Source organism: Camelus ferus, chromosome 12 (assembly GCF_009834535.1).
Source record: "Camelus ferus isolate YT-003-E chromosome 12, BCGSAC_Cfer_1.0, whole genome shotgun sequence".
Taxonomy (NCBI): domain Eukaryota; kingdom Metazoa; phylum Chordata; class Mammalia; order Artiodactyla; family Camelidae; genus Camelus; species Camelus ferus.
The window spans coordinates 45,247,138-45,264,876 of record NC_045707.1 but is presented as its reverse complement, the minus strand read 5'-3'; the positions used below and the strand labels follow the sequence as shown (position 1 = coordinate 45,264,876).

The 17,739-nt window shown below is 40.0% G+C and overlaps 1 protein-coding gene, 1 long non-coding RNA gene and 1 other non-coding gene across 4 annotated transcripts in view; 2 read left to right on the top strand and 1 right to left on the bottom strand.

Moving 5' to 3' along the window:
- LOC116667719 overlaps window positions 1-5,548 on the top strand; it is a 43,208-nt gene extending 37,660 nt beyond the window's left edge. The window contains exon 4 of the long non-coding RNA XR_004324722.1: window positions 5,271-5,548. This is a non-coding gene — a long non-coding RNA (uncharacterized LOC116667719). The remainder of the gene's footprint in view (window positions 1-5,270) is intronic.
- LTA4H (leukotriene A4 hydrolase) overlaps window positions 1-12,553 on the bottom strand; it is a 29,982-nt gene extending 17,429 nt beyond the window's left edge. The window contains exons 1-5 of one of the 2 annotated variants that reach the window (XM_006187464.2): window positions 12,233-12,553; window positions 6,434-6,564; window positions 4,907-5,027; window positions 2,537-2,605; window positions 702-806 (exon numbers count right to left, since the gene is read on the bottom strand). In XM_006187464.2, coding sequence (XP_006187526.1) covers window positions 702-806; window positions 2,537-2,605; window positions 4,907-5,027; window positions 6,434-6,564; window positions 12,233-12,391 — 585 coding nt within the window. In that variant the 5' untranslated portion in view covers window positions 12,392-12,553. The remainder of the gene's footprint in view (window positions 1-701; window positions 807-2,536; window positions 2,606-4,906; window positions 5,028-6,433; window positions 6,565-12,232) is intronic. The other variant, XM_032493595.1, reaches the window with a different exon arrangement.
- A 350-nt stretch (window positions 12,554-12,903) lies between these two features.
- TRNAD-GUC lies at window positions 12,904-12,975 on the top strand. Its single transcript has one exon. It is a non-coding gene; the product is annotated as a tRNA-Asp (tRNA).
- Window positions 12,976-17,739: the final 4,764 nt, after the last annotated feature.

The window sequence follows — 17,739 nt, the reverse complement described above, 5'->3', positions numbered from 1 at the left end:
CAAGGTATATTTTAAGCATTTCACAAAAATTAACATACAAGAAGGCATCTAGGCTTTTCTCTTCAGTTTTTTGTCATTTTCTCTTGAATTAAAAACATTTTTTTAAATTTCTTTTTTAAAACCATTCCTGGTAGATTTGAGAGACATGCAAAATAACCTAGCAGTAAGAGGATACTGAAGGTTTGGGAGGTTGGAATCCCAGAAGCTTGTGTGGGAGCAAAATTGTCCACTGTGGCTCCATTACATGTTCTGTTAAAGAGACTTTAAAAAGTGCGTGCGCGCGCACACACACACACAAACTATTCATTACAGTCAAAGATACAAGTCAAATTACCAGCTACATAGGAATTTTAACTTAAAGGACTGTAACAGAGTGCTTTTTTGGTCTAAGACAGCTCTTCCATTTGTAAATGCTACATAATCATGTGCCCATGCTCTGGTACAGGGCAGGTGAAAGTGTAATTTAGGAACCGGGAACCTGCTAGTGACTGAGCTGAGGGAAAATGGGATCGGGGCACCCCCAACTATGCCTATCGAGCAGCCTCTTTCTTCAGGTCAACACTGGGAGCAGAACCAAATATATTCAAAGCACAAAAGAAAAAGAAATGAAGAAAACAGCAGAGGGCAAAAGCTCTGGATGGGCAAAAGCTATTTGTAGCTCCCCACCACCTAATACAAAAATCTAGACCCTAAGATCTTACTTTTTGGCTGAATCTGTATATTTTCCTGCTTGAGTCCTCTGGGTCTGGTGCTTCTCCATCACGAATGGCACTCATCAGTGCTACCAGTTCTTTAGGGACAGACACCTAATTGAGAAGATGTTGTTGTCAGTTAAAATTAAAAGGTTCTATGTAAAATAACTGTTCTTCCCACCTTCTTGACTATCGATACAATAGACTGTGAACCCAATACATTTGTATGTATCAGTTTTATAAATAGAATCAGCAATATATAAAGCTGGCTTCTTTAAAAATGAATGTGAAATATCTGAACTATCTACTTATCCATTCATCCATCCATATTAAGAGCATTTGGTAGAAACTAGATTAAAATCCTAGCTCTGCCATTTACTAACTGCATGGACTTCGGCAAGTAACTTCCCTAGGCCTCAGTTTCCCCCTTCTGGTAACTTCCCCAATCTTCATAAGATTGTTGCAGGGAATCCATAATGTGAATGAAGAGCTCAGCACCACGCCTGGCAATGGCAACCACCACCCCTACTCCCCTCAACACTCTCAGAAGAGATTCCAAAGGATGCTATACTCACTTCAGGACAGAGAATACAATTCTGAACAGTCTCATACTTAAAACATAAACTTGGAGTTATAAATTGTACTTTTTAAGGGTCATGAATGTGAGAAACAAACTTATTGTTGAGAAATGTGAAATAAGTTTCTCTGGAAATTTGTATGGGAAAAGATCCTCATGGGACAAGACGTATGGTAACTTAAGTGTGTGCCCTCCCCCCATGATTCTGAAAGTTTGACTTCTGATGAATGTTGGAATAAAGGATCATCCCCTGAGTATTCATGATCTAGCCAGCATCCAGCCCAGTAATGCTGGACTTTCATGTTCTTCCCACATGGCCCAGTCCTCAAAGCTATCACTGAGGCAGGCCCAGAATCAGCAGCTCCAGAACCAGTGCTGCAAGAACTATAGGGCCCAGAGCTTAAAAGCATGCAAGAAACACTCTGGTCCCGCTTCCTCCCTTCACTTGGGCAGTGACCTATTACACAGATGAGACAAACGGAGGTCATGAGGTCAAAAGACTTGTCCAAGGTCATACAGTTATTAAGTCCAGAACCTGGGATTCCTGGCCTCCAAGTATAGTTTTCTACGGCACTGTTCTACGGGCAGGGTTGTGGGGTGATCTGGGACTCAAGAAGGCCCTGTAAATACATGTTGGTTCCCAATTCTATTTGCTTGGTCTAAGTCAGTCTAGCCTCTAGGAGAACATTTATTTATTAATTATAGTCTACCTTTTCCTAAATGGATTAGTAGTACCCTAGACAAGAATACTTTGGAAATGTACACAGACAAGTCTGCAGTATATGCCCCCACTAGGATACCTGGATAGATGCTTTTAAGGCTAGAAAGTGCATTTTTAGGAACTTTAATTCTACAAATGTCAATTTTTTTTATTTAAAAAGAGTTGTTCCCAAATTCTTGTTTTTAGGTCCAGAATTCTGAATTCCTTTTAAAATGAGTGGCACTCATTTCCTTTTTTCATACTTATGTTTGAAATAGCCTTTAAAATAGAAATTCCAAATAAGGTCCATAGCCTCTTTTTTATGTATTTCAATAATGAAGTAAAATATTTCTAACTATAAAAATTCAATTATTATCTCTGCTTATCATTTATACCACATTTACTTACATGGATCATTTTGGAAAAATATCCCATGCTCATGGATTGGCAGAATTAATATTGTTAAAATGTCCATACTACCCAAAGCAATCTACAGATTGAATGCAATCCCTATCAAAATACTAGAGCGGATCATTTAATTCGGTTAGTAGTTTCAGTGATATTTACCTCTGCACTGTAGGTTAATTTCACAGAAGGAGTGTCCTGGCAAGGAAGAATTGCTCTGCAGTGAATGGCCTGGGAGGGGGAGGGGAAAAAAGAAACAGCTATTCCTCTGTCTCCTAAATCAAGTCATTAAGAGATCATTAAAATTGTGCATTGTCCTTAGACATATTCATTTTAAAAATAAAAATATGCCTCACATTTCTTCAGCTCTTTTAAAGTAACAAAAGTAGACCTGTGGATAAAAAAAAAACCCCTGATTTTCCATTTTATTGTATGGTCAACCCCCACATTTCAGCTGAAGCTTGAAGCAAGGTTAAGCAGTGATTCCTGAGTAATAGTAGTGCCCAGTGAGAAGCTGTTGGGAACCCTGAGTAAAAAGGGCTCTTCAGTGAAGTACATTTGAGAACCATGGCATATTACATCCCTGTCTGGGAGAGTCACTGGTAACATTAGCCTCCTGAAGGCTCTGACAATACCTACAATAAAGAAACCTGTTTGAATTCTTATACTTATTTCAACATGAAACGCATTTTCCTCTGGTTAGTTATTAACATCTAAAGGGGCATGAGTGTTTTGAGAAACACAGCTTGGGGCATGTTGCTAGAGTCTTGACTTTGATCTTGCAGCAAACTACAAAAGTAAACACTAGGAAGATAAGGAGGGAGAAAGAAAAATCTTTCTCACTACCATCTAGACAGATTCATTCACATAATATGTAGTGTTTCTTTGCTTCCACATCAATCTGTCGTAAACATCAGTTCCATCAAGAAGAATGGCCAGAGTACCTGTGATTTTATACCCTGGTCTGTTCACAGATAAGTCTGTATCTATTGCTGGTGAACAAAGGAATCCTAGCCTCTTTGAGACAGTCTACTGAGCTTAAAGGACTACTGATACTAACATCTCTCTCTGAAGTTGTTATAAATCCCAGACATACTTTATGCTTCCATAAACTTCCTTCTATCCTCTATCCTCCAAACTCTAGCCCTTTTCAACTCAGATCTGTAGATTCTTCAAAGATATGGGGATCCCAAATGACCTCTAGATGGATTCGGTATAACTAGAAAAACCACCCAGTTCTCTCTCCCAAAACAAGGTTCCAAGACCATGCCTTTACGGTTCCTTAATGGTTTGGTTATGTGACTCAGCAATGCCAGAGCATTTTGTATGTATTGCACTGGATAAAACTAAATCCAGGAAAATATGCATAGACAACTGTAAGCAAACTCATCAAACAAAATCATTTCCAGATGCTTCTTATCAACTGCAATAATTTCTTAATTTAACTAATCTCTTTCCTCCATTTCAAAAACTGATTCCAACAAGAAATGGAATAATGTGTTCAAAATTTACATTCTTGTGACTCACAAGTCTTACATTTCTTGCCAACTTTAGTTTATGGACAATCCATAAGAATTAGTGATGAGAATCACGTAAGAGATAGTGAATAATTGGTATATTCTTGCCTAGAATATTGTATCTCTTCCAGATTAGTGAACTAAAGGTTTCTTAGATTAAAAAGAGGTTTCAATTGGCAAAAGAAAATAAATATGTCTAAATCAGATGCCAGCATTGCTTCCTTTTTGATATACTTACATTCAAATGTGAGCCTACCACAATATCTATCACACAGGAATATTAAAAGGATTAAATATATGAAGTACCTAACACAGTGCTTGGAAATACAGTCAATGCTTAATGAAGTGAGTTCCTTTAATTGTAAACTATTTGATTACTAACAGAATTAGTTTTTTTTCTTTCAGAGGAGTTTTATACTTACTATCTTTGTGACAGATCATCCTTAATTATGTGGTCCTTTATTCTTAGTTTTTATACAGAAAACATAGTTTAAATCAGATCATTTTAAAGCGATATTCAATATATTTACATAATATTTACATTTGTAAATGTATATGAAAATCAGAAAAAGATACACACCAACTCAACAGCTACCTCTGGGCAATGGTGTCTGGAGAGGATGGGAAATCTGATCTTTCACTTTCCTTTTCTTTATTGTTAGCAATTTTCGTAACCAGTACATACTTTGTTTTATCAATGTTTTCCTTTCATTTTTTGACCATTTATTGAGTGTACTCTGTGCCAAGTTCTATGCTAGGTGCTGAGGATATGAGTATCAATATGACCTGATAGTCCAACCTAGGTAAACACGTTTTCAAATTAAAGGAAGTTTCTTTTTTGAAGTTATATGTGAATTGTTAATAGTGAGAGAGATAAATGAAAATATATGTAGGTTTTATAAGATAAAATAAAATACTGTCTTAGGTAAGACTCATGTATCCATGAGATCTCTGTCCATTTACTTCATTTAACCACATGAGCTGAGAATAATAAATCATTCCAAATCCTTTTTACCTGGCACTGACTAAAGAGATAGGGGTGTTCCTTCCCAGAAGTTTGTTCTGGTGTGAGCCACTGAAGAGCAGAAGATGTTGGAGATGTCTCAAAAGAAATCTCTATAACAACTTCTTGATTTCTATATGAAAGGAACAAATGCATTAGTAGAGTACAATTCAGTCTATCTAAAATTTGAATTTATAATACATACACTGAATAATATAAATAATATTTTACGAGAGTAGGTTCTCAGAATATCTGCTGTGCACTTTATTTCCTGAATGCCAGGTATCTATTTCTTACCTGAATGAAGATGTAACAGGAGCTATTATTAGTTGACTCTCCCACTTTTTTTTCTGTGATATCATGTGATCTTTTACAGTAGTGGGAAAGTAGAAGAAATAATTTTGGAACTTCGACTACCACCGCTTGGGTGCCAGACCATAACAGAGCCTAGAGCTAGTCTGCAAGCTGTTACTGGACAAGGTAAGTCAAGAACTTGACAGTAACTTTTTATGTCTGTTTTATCTGAGAATTTAAAAATGTGTGCTTGTATTTAATCTTTTCTTCCTAGTAATTCATTTTTATTGCATTTTACAAAAGTATTAGCCTGTGACAGATTGGAACTAACAAAAACTGGCCCTTCGCCCCAGGTAGTTTGAGCAGTGCTGTTAATGAGGAAACAACAAATGCTCTGGAGACCAGTGGCCGTGCCTGTGGTTGAATCCTGACTCTGCCACTGACTGGCTGTGAACTTGGGCAAATTATTTCACCTCCCTATGCCACAGCTGTTTCATCTATAAAATGCAGTTAATGATATACCTCCCAAATGATGTGTTTCCTTTCTTTTCCTTAAATGGGAAGGGAAAGCATGGAAACACTGGCCACTGGTAGATGGGAGTAGATCAACCTTGTTCTAGGCCAGTGGCTTTCCACCCTTTTCCCCCTGCCCAGTATATCAAGGAATGGGATATACTCCCAATATGGCAATTCTGGCAGCCACTTTCTTGAGTAAGTTAAATTCTCTCTCTGAGATTCCCTTTCCTCATCTGTAAACGTAGATCATACCACAAAGGGTTACTGTAAGGTTTAGATGAAAGAATACATCTAAAGCACTTATCCTGAGATTGGTACATAGAAACAGTTCTGCTGTTTGTCACTGCTGTTGTTCCATGAATAAAAGTGGCTGGCCTCTGGGGACGAGGTGGAAAACGTGCAGCTTGTAAAAGCTTCCCAGATGATCCTGAGATGCCTCCTTAAGACGGTGAGACCCACCATCACTCTAGATGTTACTAAAATGATGAGTAAAGAAGTAACAGTTATCAGAAGTCCTATTCTTGAGTAATTTATATGAGTTTCTTTAGTGTCTTAAGAACATATAATGTTCACTATAAGCTTCAATCTGAACAGATTGGTAAGAGTAGTGTGCCAATTACTACATACACACAAACTAAAAATAGGAAATGGGAAAAAATGTCTAAATTAAGTGAAAATATATTTCCCCTTTATTTAACTATAAAAGAGAAAGATGGATAACATTCGTACTTGCACAGAGCAATAGGAAGAGAGATTTCCATTGGTGATCCTTTGTAACTTTGTCTTTCTCCAAGAGTATATTTGACTTCTTGTCCATTGATGACCACTTTTTGTATTGTAAGGTCCTTTGTATCCAGAATCTAGAATTAAATTAATATTGTTACATGGTAAGAAAATAGTTTTATACAGCAGAGAAAACTAGTATTAGATATAGGCTAACTACAATGATTACAGAGTAAACTAGTTGTTTAAGGATAGTAAGATAGAGTGAAATTACAGGAATTAAAGGAGTTGAAAGTTAGTATAGATCCCAATTAATGGGACTCTAAGCTTCCTGAAACTTTGGGGGTGTTAATATTTGCAGATATATTGTTAGGTAATTCTGGGACTTTTGCACAAATTCCTGGCTTTAAGGAAAAGATCTAAATTAAAATGCCCTTGCTTCTGTCTCCTAAAACTTAACTTCTCTGCTATGAAAAAAATTCATTTATAACTTGTTTCTTTCATCAGGACTCAATATATCTTATCATATATTTCTTCCTACAATTCATATAGTCCAACTGCTATGCCTACTTTCATATATCCAAAAATTAAAACAAACCTTAGCACTTGTTAGGCAAATAAGCAAACCGCACATCGCTGCTGTTGTGTATCTAGAAAAAGCCCAACCTGGTACAGCAACCCTGACCAAATGACCCTACAGAGGATGGGAGAGCATATCTACTTGCCATGGCTGATTGAGGACAACTGTTTTGGGCAGGAAGTGGGTGGCACAAGTGCTTGAATATTTTCCATCCCAATTAATTCTCTATCTGAGCCCTAGAAACCATAGCCTCTGATTATTTCTCAACTAATCTCTTGTTCTAGAATCTTCAACCTTCCTATGCCACAAGACTGTTTCCAAACAGTCCAAGCACACCTCCCATATTATTTTTAAAACTTTCTCAATCCTTCTGCCCACTTGGATAACTATACCATTTTTCTTCCTGCTTTCTTAAACTCCAAGGGCAATCTATAGCTGCTGTTTCCACTTCCTCATCGGCCTCTCCTCCCGTCCCCCTCTTCAATCTGGTTTCTAGCTCTTCTGCCACTGAAAGGGCCGACCTCCTGATCAACAGGTCTTTTCTGTTCAGTAACTTGACCTCTGTACATTCACAGCCCTTGTGGGCCACACCATCTGTTTGAAGCCCTCTCCTTGGCTTCTTCAACTTTTCAGACAAATGGTTCTCCTGCTTGTCTAATGCTTTTTCTCTCCCCCTTCTTTCTGACTCCTAAATATGGAAATGTCCCTGTGTGCTGGCCTTGGTCCTTTGGTTTCCTTACCGTGGTCTTCACTCCCTAGCTCTCGCTCACACCCACATCTTCACCTAAAACCTCTGTGCGGATGACTACTGGTCGATTTCACAGTTGTACTCCCTCCCCAGGACTTCAGCAGATTATTTCTAATTGCCTGCTTGACATTTCCAGGAGAAATATCATCTCATATTCAATAGGCTTCTAGAAATTCTAAAAACAAAGCCACCATTATACCTCCTAAGTTTGCCCTCTTCCCTGATTTCTCTTTTCTGTTGATGGGACTCAACTTACCTAAGGTTCGAAACATTCAAATAATCCACAATTGATCCCACTTCCCAATCCTGCATAGCCAATTAACAAGTTTTTCTTTTACACTGTCCTCATACTTTTCCTTTCCTTCTACCGCCAGCCTAGACCAGGCCCTGGACTATTAGAACTGCCCACTATCTACTGATCTTCCTACCGCTGGCATCTTTCCCTTAAAATCTGGCCTGGAATAGCATAGGGAGTTAGACTGCCAAGAAACAGCCACTTTCCAGTCACCTCTCTTTTGTACTCTTTTGTGTCAGTTAACTGTGGGTAATGAGCTCAGGACATTTTCTCAATTTTATTCTTATGTCTCTAGAGTCAGCAGTTTTGAGTTGGGAAGAAAATTCCATCCTGACTTAATTTTTTTTTTTTTTTTTTAGAGCAGCCAAATTTGTTATGACTATCATCTGTTTCCCTCCCAGTGGGCAATTATTTCTTTCAGGGTACTCTCTTTTTTGGGTTATCTCAGTTGTTGCCCTTACTCTAAATTAGGACTGATTTCTCTTCCTGCACTTGCATATTCAGAAATACTAGATTTTATATCTTAAGAATAATAAAGTTACTCCTCTGTCCCTTCATTCTAGTACCTATTTCTGAACATCTGATTTGTTGTAGAAACTTGATTGGAATATCTTACGTATATAAACTGCTTACGTTTATGCTACTCTTAAAACCATAAGGAAAAGTTATTTGGGTCATTTCCCAGTTGTATTTCCTGTATTGCCTAAACTTTTCAAATCTGTTCAGAATCAGGACTCAGGTTACTGTTATAACTATTTTTTTGCGAAACCTTTTTCATACCCTCTTGGGTTTGTTACAGCAGCTCTCTCCTATAGAGCTCACTGTACTGCATTATCATCATTTGTTTTCTTCACTAGACTGAGGGTTCTTAAAAAGACAGAATGCTACTTAGGCTTGCATTCCCAGGGCTCAGCACAGTGCCTGAGAAACAGCAGGTGTCAGCTGATGCATGAAGCAAGTCCTGGACCAAGGGGAAACAGAAAATGCAATGTTTAAGCTGTATTTCTCAAGTCCTAACCTTAGCTATCATTCCCAAATTACTTAGGAAATTCCCCTTCCAATTTCACTAATAAATGTTATTAAGAAATTGATCAAAAACAGTAATGAGAAAGAAAAAGTAAACTGGATAGTTGACAATTTGGAATTAGTACTTTTCAACAAATATTTATTGAGCACCAAGTATGTATAAGGCCAAGATACCCATACATAGTTATAAGAAACAGCCCTCCTACAGGAAGTTACTGAGGCTATAATTTACTTTATGTCACAGTAAATAACACCCTCCTTGAATAACACTCAAAAAGAGTTGTACCAGCAGCTGGCCAGTTGCCATGGACTCTGTAACTGATTCCCTTTTTGCACAGATTGCCAGGAAGTTCCCCATCAACCCTGTGGTCCACTTTTTGTGTGTCTCCAGCTTTATGCCATGTGTTCTGCGTCCCCTATCCTTATTCTCCCTTCCTCCAAATTCTTTAATTATATTTAATCTTATTATACTGCATATGTTATTTTAAGCAGTCTCAAATTCTTTCTGCAACAAAGCAGGGTTAAAATAAAAAAGCTTTATGCCTCATTATTACATACATTATTACATCTCTAGTTACATTTTCTACCTGTTATTTGCAGGGTGCTATAATGAAAGAGCTATGCGGCTATGTGTTAAAAGCAAAATGAAAACTGAAACAACACCTTGATCTGATCCTCAGCTCAGCCACTTACTTAGTTAAGACCTGAGGGTTTGCAGTCAGAAAGATGTATTTAATTTCCACCTTCTGCCACTTACTAGCATATATGATATTGGCCAAGATATTAAAACTTCTTTGAGCTACCAACATCAGTAGAAATAACCCAAAACTTTAAAAGGAGTTTTTAGAAAAGCTGGGGATTCATCCCGTGAGAGCTCTTTCAACATTCCCCAGCATCATGGACTCCAAGAACAGAGAGGGAGAGAATGCATGGCGTCCTCACCCAGCACTGGCCCTGGGTCCTCTCTGCCAGAGATGGTGAGGTATGGTGCCAACTCACCTTCAAGATACAGTTAGCACTGTTCACAGTGCCTCAGTACAGCCCACAGTAAGCTTAGGCACTGCTTTCTAACTGAATTCATCCATTAATTCATTAAACTTTTGAGTGTCCTCTACCTGCCAGGTGCTATACTAAGAACCCTACCTTCCCTACCTTCAAGAGTCCATCATCTAGTAGAGGAAACAAACAAGCTAACTTTGAATAAATAAAACCAAACTCTTGGCCTCAGGTTATTGTTTTAAGTAAGAAACAATTACAAACAGATGTTCCCATACTACAATTAGCCTTCCTTTTCTAAAATCTAACATTATCACAATTCCAGGTTCTAGTTTACTAAACAGACCTGCCAACTAGAAGCCATAATTTAAAAATCTTACTTCTCTTGAGATTTCAGGAATGCAGAAACAATGGGCATTTTTAGATTGGGATATTGAAGAGATATTTTTTCCAAATTTTAAGCATCCTGGCTCTTGTTTACTCATGGAACAGAAGTAAAGCTTTTATTTTTTTAAAAACAGGTGAGGGTTCAAGGTCATATTAAGCAATGATAAACTATTAAAATTCACTTTCTTTTAATAAAGAAAAATAAATAAAGAAAAAAGAGATTGCTTTGAAAGAGGACTTCATTTCAGCCAGTCCTGCCTGAGCAAAGCTGTCTACAATAAAAGATAGCCTGGCACTTCAAGCAGACCAAAGTACAACCTACATGGAAATAGTTACCATCTTGCTTATAATGCTTTTATTTAGTTTTTTTCCTTATAGTACTTCTGGAAACTACATATCAATACGTAGAGGGGTCGGCCTATTTTTCAAAAGAATTAGTCTAGAAAAATGTTACCGGACAAAGAGGAAGAAAGTTTCGTGCTACGTTAGTTTATATTAATGAACTCAAAATACAGGTCTATTACTCAAGCAGGAAAAAGTCGTGAATACCACGAACTCTTATCCAAACTTATTATGCCCAATTAATTGACCCCACTTGATATCCCTCCATTAAGCCCACAATACCCTTTATCTGGTTGCTTATTGCTGGGCTTTAGTAGATATCACCATACTACTCTATGCAAAATATACTGTGGCTAGTCTTTTCTTGTTCCTTTAATTTTTAAAACGCTTATCTATGAAAATTCTTTAGGTGAAAGGTGCCATCTTTCCAATACGATCAGACAATTAGAGTAAGAACACTGAATACAAGTTATGTTGTACAGATAAAATAATTTAATAACATTCCATAAATCTAAACAAGGTTTTCATCATTCAAGTGGTTAGAGAGCTTGTAGAAGTCCATATTTTCTAAGAAGTCCAATATTACTTGCTTCTTGAAACCGACTATTAATAAACTGTACTGAGACACCCTTAGAATGCTTGAATAGTCTACCTATCCTTAAATTATTATTAGAAAAGGTTGGTAAGAATCAAAGGTAGGAAGGACTATGAACCCAGAGAGAAAGAGGTGCACCTGGAGTTAGAAAGCAGAAAGAAAGTGGAAGTGTTAGAGCAGGGCTGGGAATTTTAGAGGGGTTGAGAACAAATGGCAGGGAAATTGAAGGAAGACGGTGATCAGTCGTATCTTGCAGACCTGCTAGTTGAAATAAAAGGGCCTGGGAGGGAAGGGTGGAACTGAGAATTGGTAGGATACAGGGCCTGAGACTTAGATGAGACTGTGGACTGAGGAAGGTGCGCCAGGGAGTGGAAGAAATCTGGGGCTAGCGAAGGGAGTTCTGGGCTGCAGGCCGAGAAAATAGGGAAACCACAGGGGGCATTAGCGCTGGGAACGAAGATTATGGGGAGAAGTGGGAAATACTAAAGCGAAATCTGATCGCTGGGTGAGGACTGGGGCGTGGGGATGGGCACCAGGATGTTGTGCCCAGGGACTGGGAAGGGATCTTTGGAGGAAGGGTGGTGAAGGAGGAATGCAGAGGCGTAAATTGGGTTGGGAGGGAACTAAACGGGGTGAGCAGGGTCTGAAGAAGGGGACGCTGAGAAATGAGTAGGGACTGGAGAGGAGGTGCGGAATACGGGTTGCTAGCTGCGGAGGAACAGCGAAGGATGCGCGAAGCAGGATGGGGTGTGGGTCTGGGAAGGGGCCGCAGCGGGGTGAGAGACCGAGGCGGGCGGCCGGGAAGAGGCGGGCACTGGGAGCCTGTCCCACCATACCAGGCTGCGCAGATGGTCCTCCTGAGACTGGACGGTGAGCGCGGCAGACCCCGTCAGTACCCGGCGAGTAAAGTCGACACTGCAGCGCAGATGCAGGTGCCTGGTCTGGCAGACGGACGCTGGGGAGGCTAAGGAGCACGTATCCACTACCTCCGGCATGGCTCTGGGAAGTCCCGCCAGACACGATCCGCACCCCAAGCCTTAGCTGCCACTCAGACGGGACTACTCGACTGAGAGCGAGAGGAGGAGGGAAGGGAGGTAAAGCAAAGGAGGAGGGAGTCGCGGCGCCCGCCGGGAAGGGAAGTTTCTTAAACTCAGGGAAGAGTAGGGCACCGTGTGGGTGGAACTACAAATTCCGTGGTGCAGCGCTACAAGGCGTACGCTTTGCTCCCTGGGAGCGTGTGTGCCTAGGGGTGCTGAGGTGGATCGATTTTGCTCCCGAAGCCGGAGGAGGAGGAAAAGGAGGGGAGTAGAAGTTAGAGGAAGGGTGGGCCGCCGGAAATAAGTGCAGCAGGAGCGCAAACTGAACACTTTCATTCTGGTTCCTTTCAACTTCGGTGGAAGTTGCAATGGTAGTAGAATATCAGGTCTGTTGGTATTGGTGGCTGTAGCTGGTAAAGGCGGGGTCAAAAGGGATAAGAGATCTGCCAGAAGAGTAACTTGTGTGCCGTTCCTCGTTAGTATAGTGGTGAGTATCCCCGCCTGTCACGCGGGAGACCGGGGTTCGATTCCCCGACGGGGAGATGCAGGATATTTTTCTGCCGACTTTCACTCAAAAAAAAAATAAAAATGTTCATACAAACATTTTAAGAGCTGATGTGAAAGAAATAGTCAATGTCAAGTTAACTGTGAAATTTACGTTTTAAAGCTGTTTTGTTGCTGCTTTGCCATGTCAGCAACCCATTACAAGTGAGCTCAGTTCTGTCAGTTCAACAGGTATTTTAGTGCTTATTATGTACATTTCCAAGTCCTGGAGGTCTAAAACGGAAATAAGTGATATTCCCATCTTAGAAATTTAGGAAGTTTATCTCAATATACTGTAACGAGAGAATTCTAAGATATGAGTGTGTACGGTTGGAAAAAGAATGCAGAGCTGGGACACCCTGGAGGAGAGGAAGGACTGAAGGATGAGTTGCCTAAAAAATGGGACCTGAGTTGAAACTGGGCAAAACTGGGAGAATACATGTCTCAAAGGACCTGAAACAGCTGAATTTTTAATCCTGAATGCATGAATGGGGTACTTATTTAAGAGTTTGTGCCACTGTATTCAAGAAGAGATATCCACAGACAACCACAAACGAATTCCTTGATTGATTACTAGATTACTTAAAAGATAGATATGCAGTAGGAATTGTTTTCTAAGATACTGCCAAATATTGACTGTACAAAATTAGCAATTCACAAACAATAGGGTTTTATGCATATCCAGTGGTGGATTAAGAATAGTTTTTTAAATGAAGCTTTCCATTGCTTCCATAAAATAAGGATAATACCAGGATGTATATACAAAAGGAGATTTTATTAAGGATGAAAAAGATGATTTATAAAAAGTTTTATGAAAAGAAAAGGGCATTTATGTGCAGAGCCATGTGAACAGGAACTATTCCAGCTCTACTGCTCTATAGATCTATCTGGAAGTTACTTAATCCCTTGAGGCCTCAGTCCCCTCAGCATAATTGAGATATTTCTGCCTTAGGGAGTTGTTAAAATAACATATGTGAAGTGCTTAGAGGTGTGCTTGCCCTAGAGTGATCATTTGTTACATGTTAGCTAGTATGATTATTTTGGCTGGCTTTTATTTTGTCTGTTTTGATCATCTTAATACTTATTCTTCCTAGTTTTAGAAAGACCTGGGAGATGAGAAGCTGATCACACTGAATTTAGGCCTCTAAAAAGAGTTTGCAACATTAGCAATGATCATGTTTTGACATGCATTTACATTCATGAAATTGCAATTGGTGCAACTGGTGAAAATGCAATTCCTTAAAAGGAGATAAGACTTCTCATTGCATTTCTCCCTTGCTTCACAGAGACTTTACCTTTCTTTAAATAGTCAGTGCAGTTTGCAGATACTGATTAAGTGCATTCTATTACACTATGCTACCTAGAATAGAGTTGGGGGAGGCTTTGTCCTACTTGCTGGATAATTACACCCTGGTACTAAGCTATACCAATGACCAAATATAGTATAGTATTGAAATGAAGGCCAAGGAGAACTATAAATGAAGTTCAGAGGGACAGGGTCCATCCCTTTAGGGAAGGTCAGGAGTAACATTGTGGATGATCTAGCATTTGAGATGGGGTGTGAAGGATGAGCAGGATTTAAATAGGAAAACTGGTAAGGGCTGTGGGATTGACCATGGGGAATGGAAGGTGGGCAGCTATCCAGGTGGATATGGTAGCAAGAATCAAGGCATGGGATCAGAAGCAGAGGTGTGTTTGGGAAAGAACAATCCTGGCAGTGCAGAATCTGTAACTGAGTAGGACCCTATGAGGCTTTCCCGGGACAGACCCCTCTTCCATATGCTCTGCTGTAGCTCCTCTCTGAAGTACCCAGATAATAGTGTCTGATACATATTTCCTGAGTTTTTCAGATGCTAAAACCACCACCAAATAGAAGAAATTAACTACTTGATGATCATGAGCATGTAGCCCCCAGACCATCTGGTGCCTAAGGAATGATAATGTTAACTGCCTGTCACCTCAACCAAACAATCAGAGAATTGTGCACGAGCTGATCGCACACCCTGTAATTCCCAACTCCTAACCTGGCTTTTAAAAATGCTTTGCTACAATCCTTTGGAGAGTTTGAGGGTTTTGTGCACAAGCCACCTGCAATAAACTTTTATCTCTACTCCAAACTCCAACATTTCGGTTTGTTTGGCCTCACTGGACGTTGGACACGTGAACTTGCGTTCGGCAACAAATCCTACAGGTTAATCCAGTGCCTCACATACTCCTTAATATCCTGCCTTTCTTCTTTCCTCTCTAAGTTATACATCTGATATGGTAGAGACCACTAGCTATTCCCCAACATTTATATTTATTTTCACTCTGAATAGTAGAACCTTCAATGTTTTGCTGGACACATGGTCTCCCAGCCTTCTTTGCAATTAGGGCATGTAATTAAGTGCTGGCCACTGGAAGATAAGTGGAATTGTCAATTATGACTTTCAGAAAGTATCCTTAACAGGGACTTTTATAAATATATAGAGCTAGAGCTCTGTCATATTGTATCATGAGGTTGGAACTGCTGGAACCATGCACTGAGGGTGGAGTAGTAGCCCAGGAGCTATGAGCTGGAAGTAGCCAGTTCTCTGGTGATCATGGGAGTCCCCTGTGGACTGGACTTCTTTTCCTTGAGAGAGAAGTAAACTTCTGCTTTGTTTAATACAGTGTTATTTTGGGTTTTCTGTCATCCACTGGGGATTCAGTCTTTATTAAGACACCTGGTCTCAGTTGGATGGGTTTATCGATTTTGCCCTTGATACTTACCCTTTGTCTATCCATTTGTCGCCACTTTATTGTGGACTATTGCATAAGTTTGAAAAAAGTTTTTTATCAATTAGGCTTTCTTCCCTCTATCTTGTGTCTTCTGCAAGAGCATTCTTTCTAATTTAATCATCTCACTACCCTTAAAAGCCTTCAAGGTCTCCTCAATATCTCCACTAGATATTCTCTACCTTTGTTGGTAGATGTGGTTGCCTGGTGCTTTAGCTAAGAGAGTGTTCAAGCTGAGGATGGAGAGGTCATCAGAAGAATGAGAGACAGTGAAGAGGTGGTGTCAATGGATTGGAGCTCCTGTGGGGTTAAAGGATGCTTGAAATCAGAGTCCATATCTGGAAAGATAAGGGGCAGTGTGTGGTCAGGGAGTCTGACAGAATAAGATTATGGATGACTTTCTACTTTTGTGTAAAAGCGGGGAGAAGGATATATATATATATATATATATATATATATATATATATATATATGTAATTTGTTTCTGTCTATGTAAAATGTTCTGGAACAATTCTCAAAAAACTCATGGTGTGGTTTGTCTATGGGGAGGAGCAGTAGGGTGGCTAAGAAAGACAAGTGAGAAGTCAATATTTCAACCAAGGAATCTGTTGAGCCTTTGAATTTTGATGTATGTGAATATATAACCTATTCAAAAAAAGTTACTTATGGATATTTTAAAGAATAAGGGTCTTCAGAACCAAAAACTACAAACAAAACCAAAAACAGCCTTTTGTGAATTCTTGTTTCCATGTGGCCCTCTATGCCACCAGTCTCACCCTGACACGCCCTGCTTCAGTCATGCTGAACACAACTTGCCCAAGATCTCTGCTCTCTCCTGCTCTTCCTTAAGCTGGAAGCTTCACCCTCCACTGCTCCTTGGTGGCAGGTCTCTCCTCCACCCTCTCAGGACTCTGCCTCCACTCCTTCCAGTCTGGGCTGGAGTCTCGTAGAATCTCTTTCCCTAATGGAACGAGGTGTATTTGATGCCCTTCACATTATCCTTCCAATGCGTGAGAAAATAGGAGAAGTGATTAAGCCATCTTTTAGCATGTTTAGTTCACAAAATGGTTGCAGTGGCCCTGACTCATTTCTTCAATTTTCTGTTAAACCTGGTTTTGCTTGTGCAGCCTTGTGCAAGAATTTTAGATTTATATGCATATCTCCAGCCTGTTCTTCCTGTCAAGAAAAGGTTCAGGCAGCTGGGAGCCAGAAACAAAAGGAGCACGAGACAGAGTTCTTCTGATTTTCTAAAATAGCATAAGTGACACCAACCTCCCCTCCCCTTGCCCCCTCTCTCCCTCCCTCACATGCTTGACAGCAAGCAGGGTCTGGTGAAGCTCACCAGTTACCTGGTCTCCCACAAAGGTCTGCTTTTTGTTTCTCTGCCTGCACCCTCTGGAGAGACCAGCCTGAACAAGATAGATTGTCATGTTGTCCTGGGTTGGAGCCTGAGGATCCTGCCAGCACCAGCAGATCTCAGAAATGCATATCTCAGCCTCTGCCCCCACCCTGAGCCCACTGCATCAGAATCTGCATTTTAACAAGAACCCCAGATGAGCCAGGTGCACATTAAATTTAACCTCTGCCTTAGAGGCTCGAAGGATATTTTGGGAGTTGGAGGAAATTCAGTTCCAGAGTTAATCAAACTTGTCAGGACCTGAACCCACAGCCCTGGACCCTCAAATCAATGCTCCCTTAATACCCTAAAGTCATCCTGAGCAACCAGCTCCCTCCACACTGTGCCTAACTGTCAGTTTAGTTGTCAGTCTCCCCTACTAGAGGGAGTGTCCTCAAGTCCTAGACAGTATATTTTCTCACTCTGTGCATGTTTGTAGTATGAATGAACAAATGTATAAATGAATGGATGAGGTTTCATATGAGGTTCCAGGCATCCTTTTATTCAGTGCATTACTCTGTGTTGACTTTGGACAAAGAGAAAACCGCCCTCTGAGCCCCTCCTTGTCCTCTGATGTCACCAGGCAATATGTTGGCTTGCAACAGAGAAT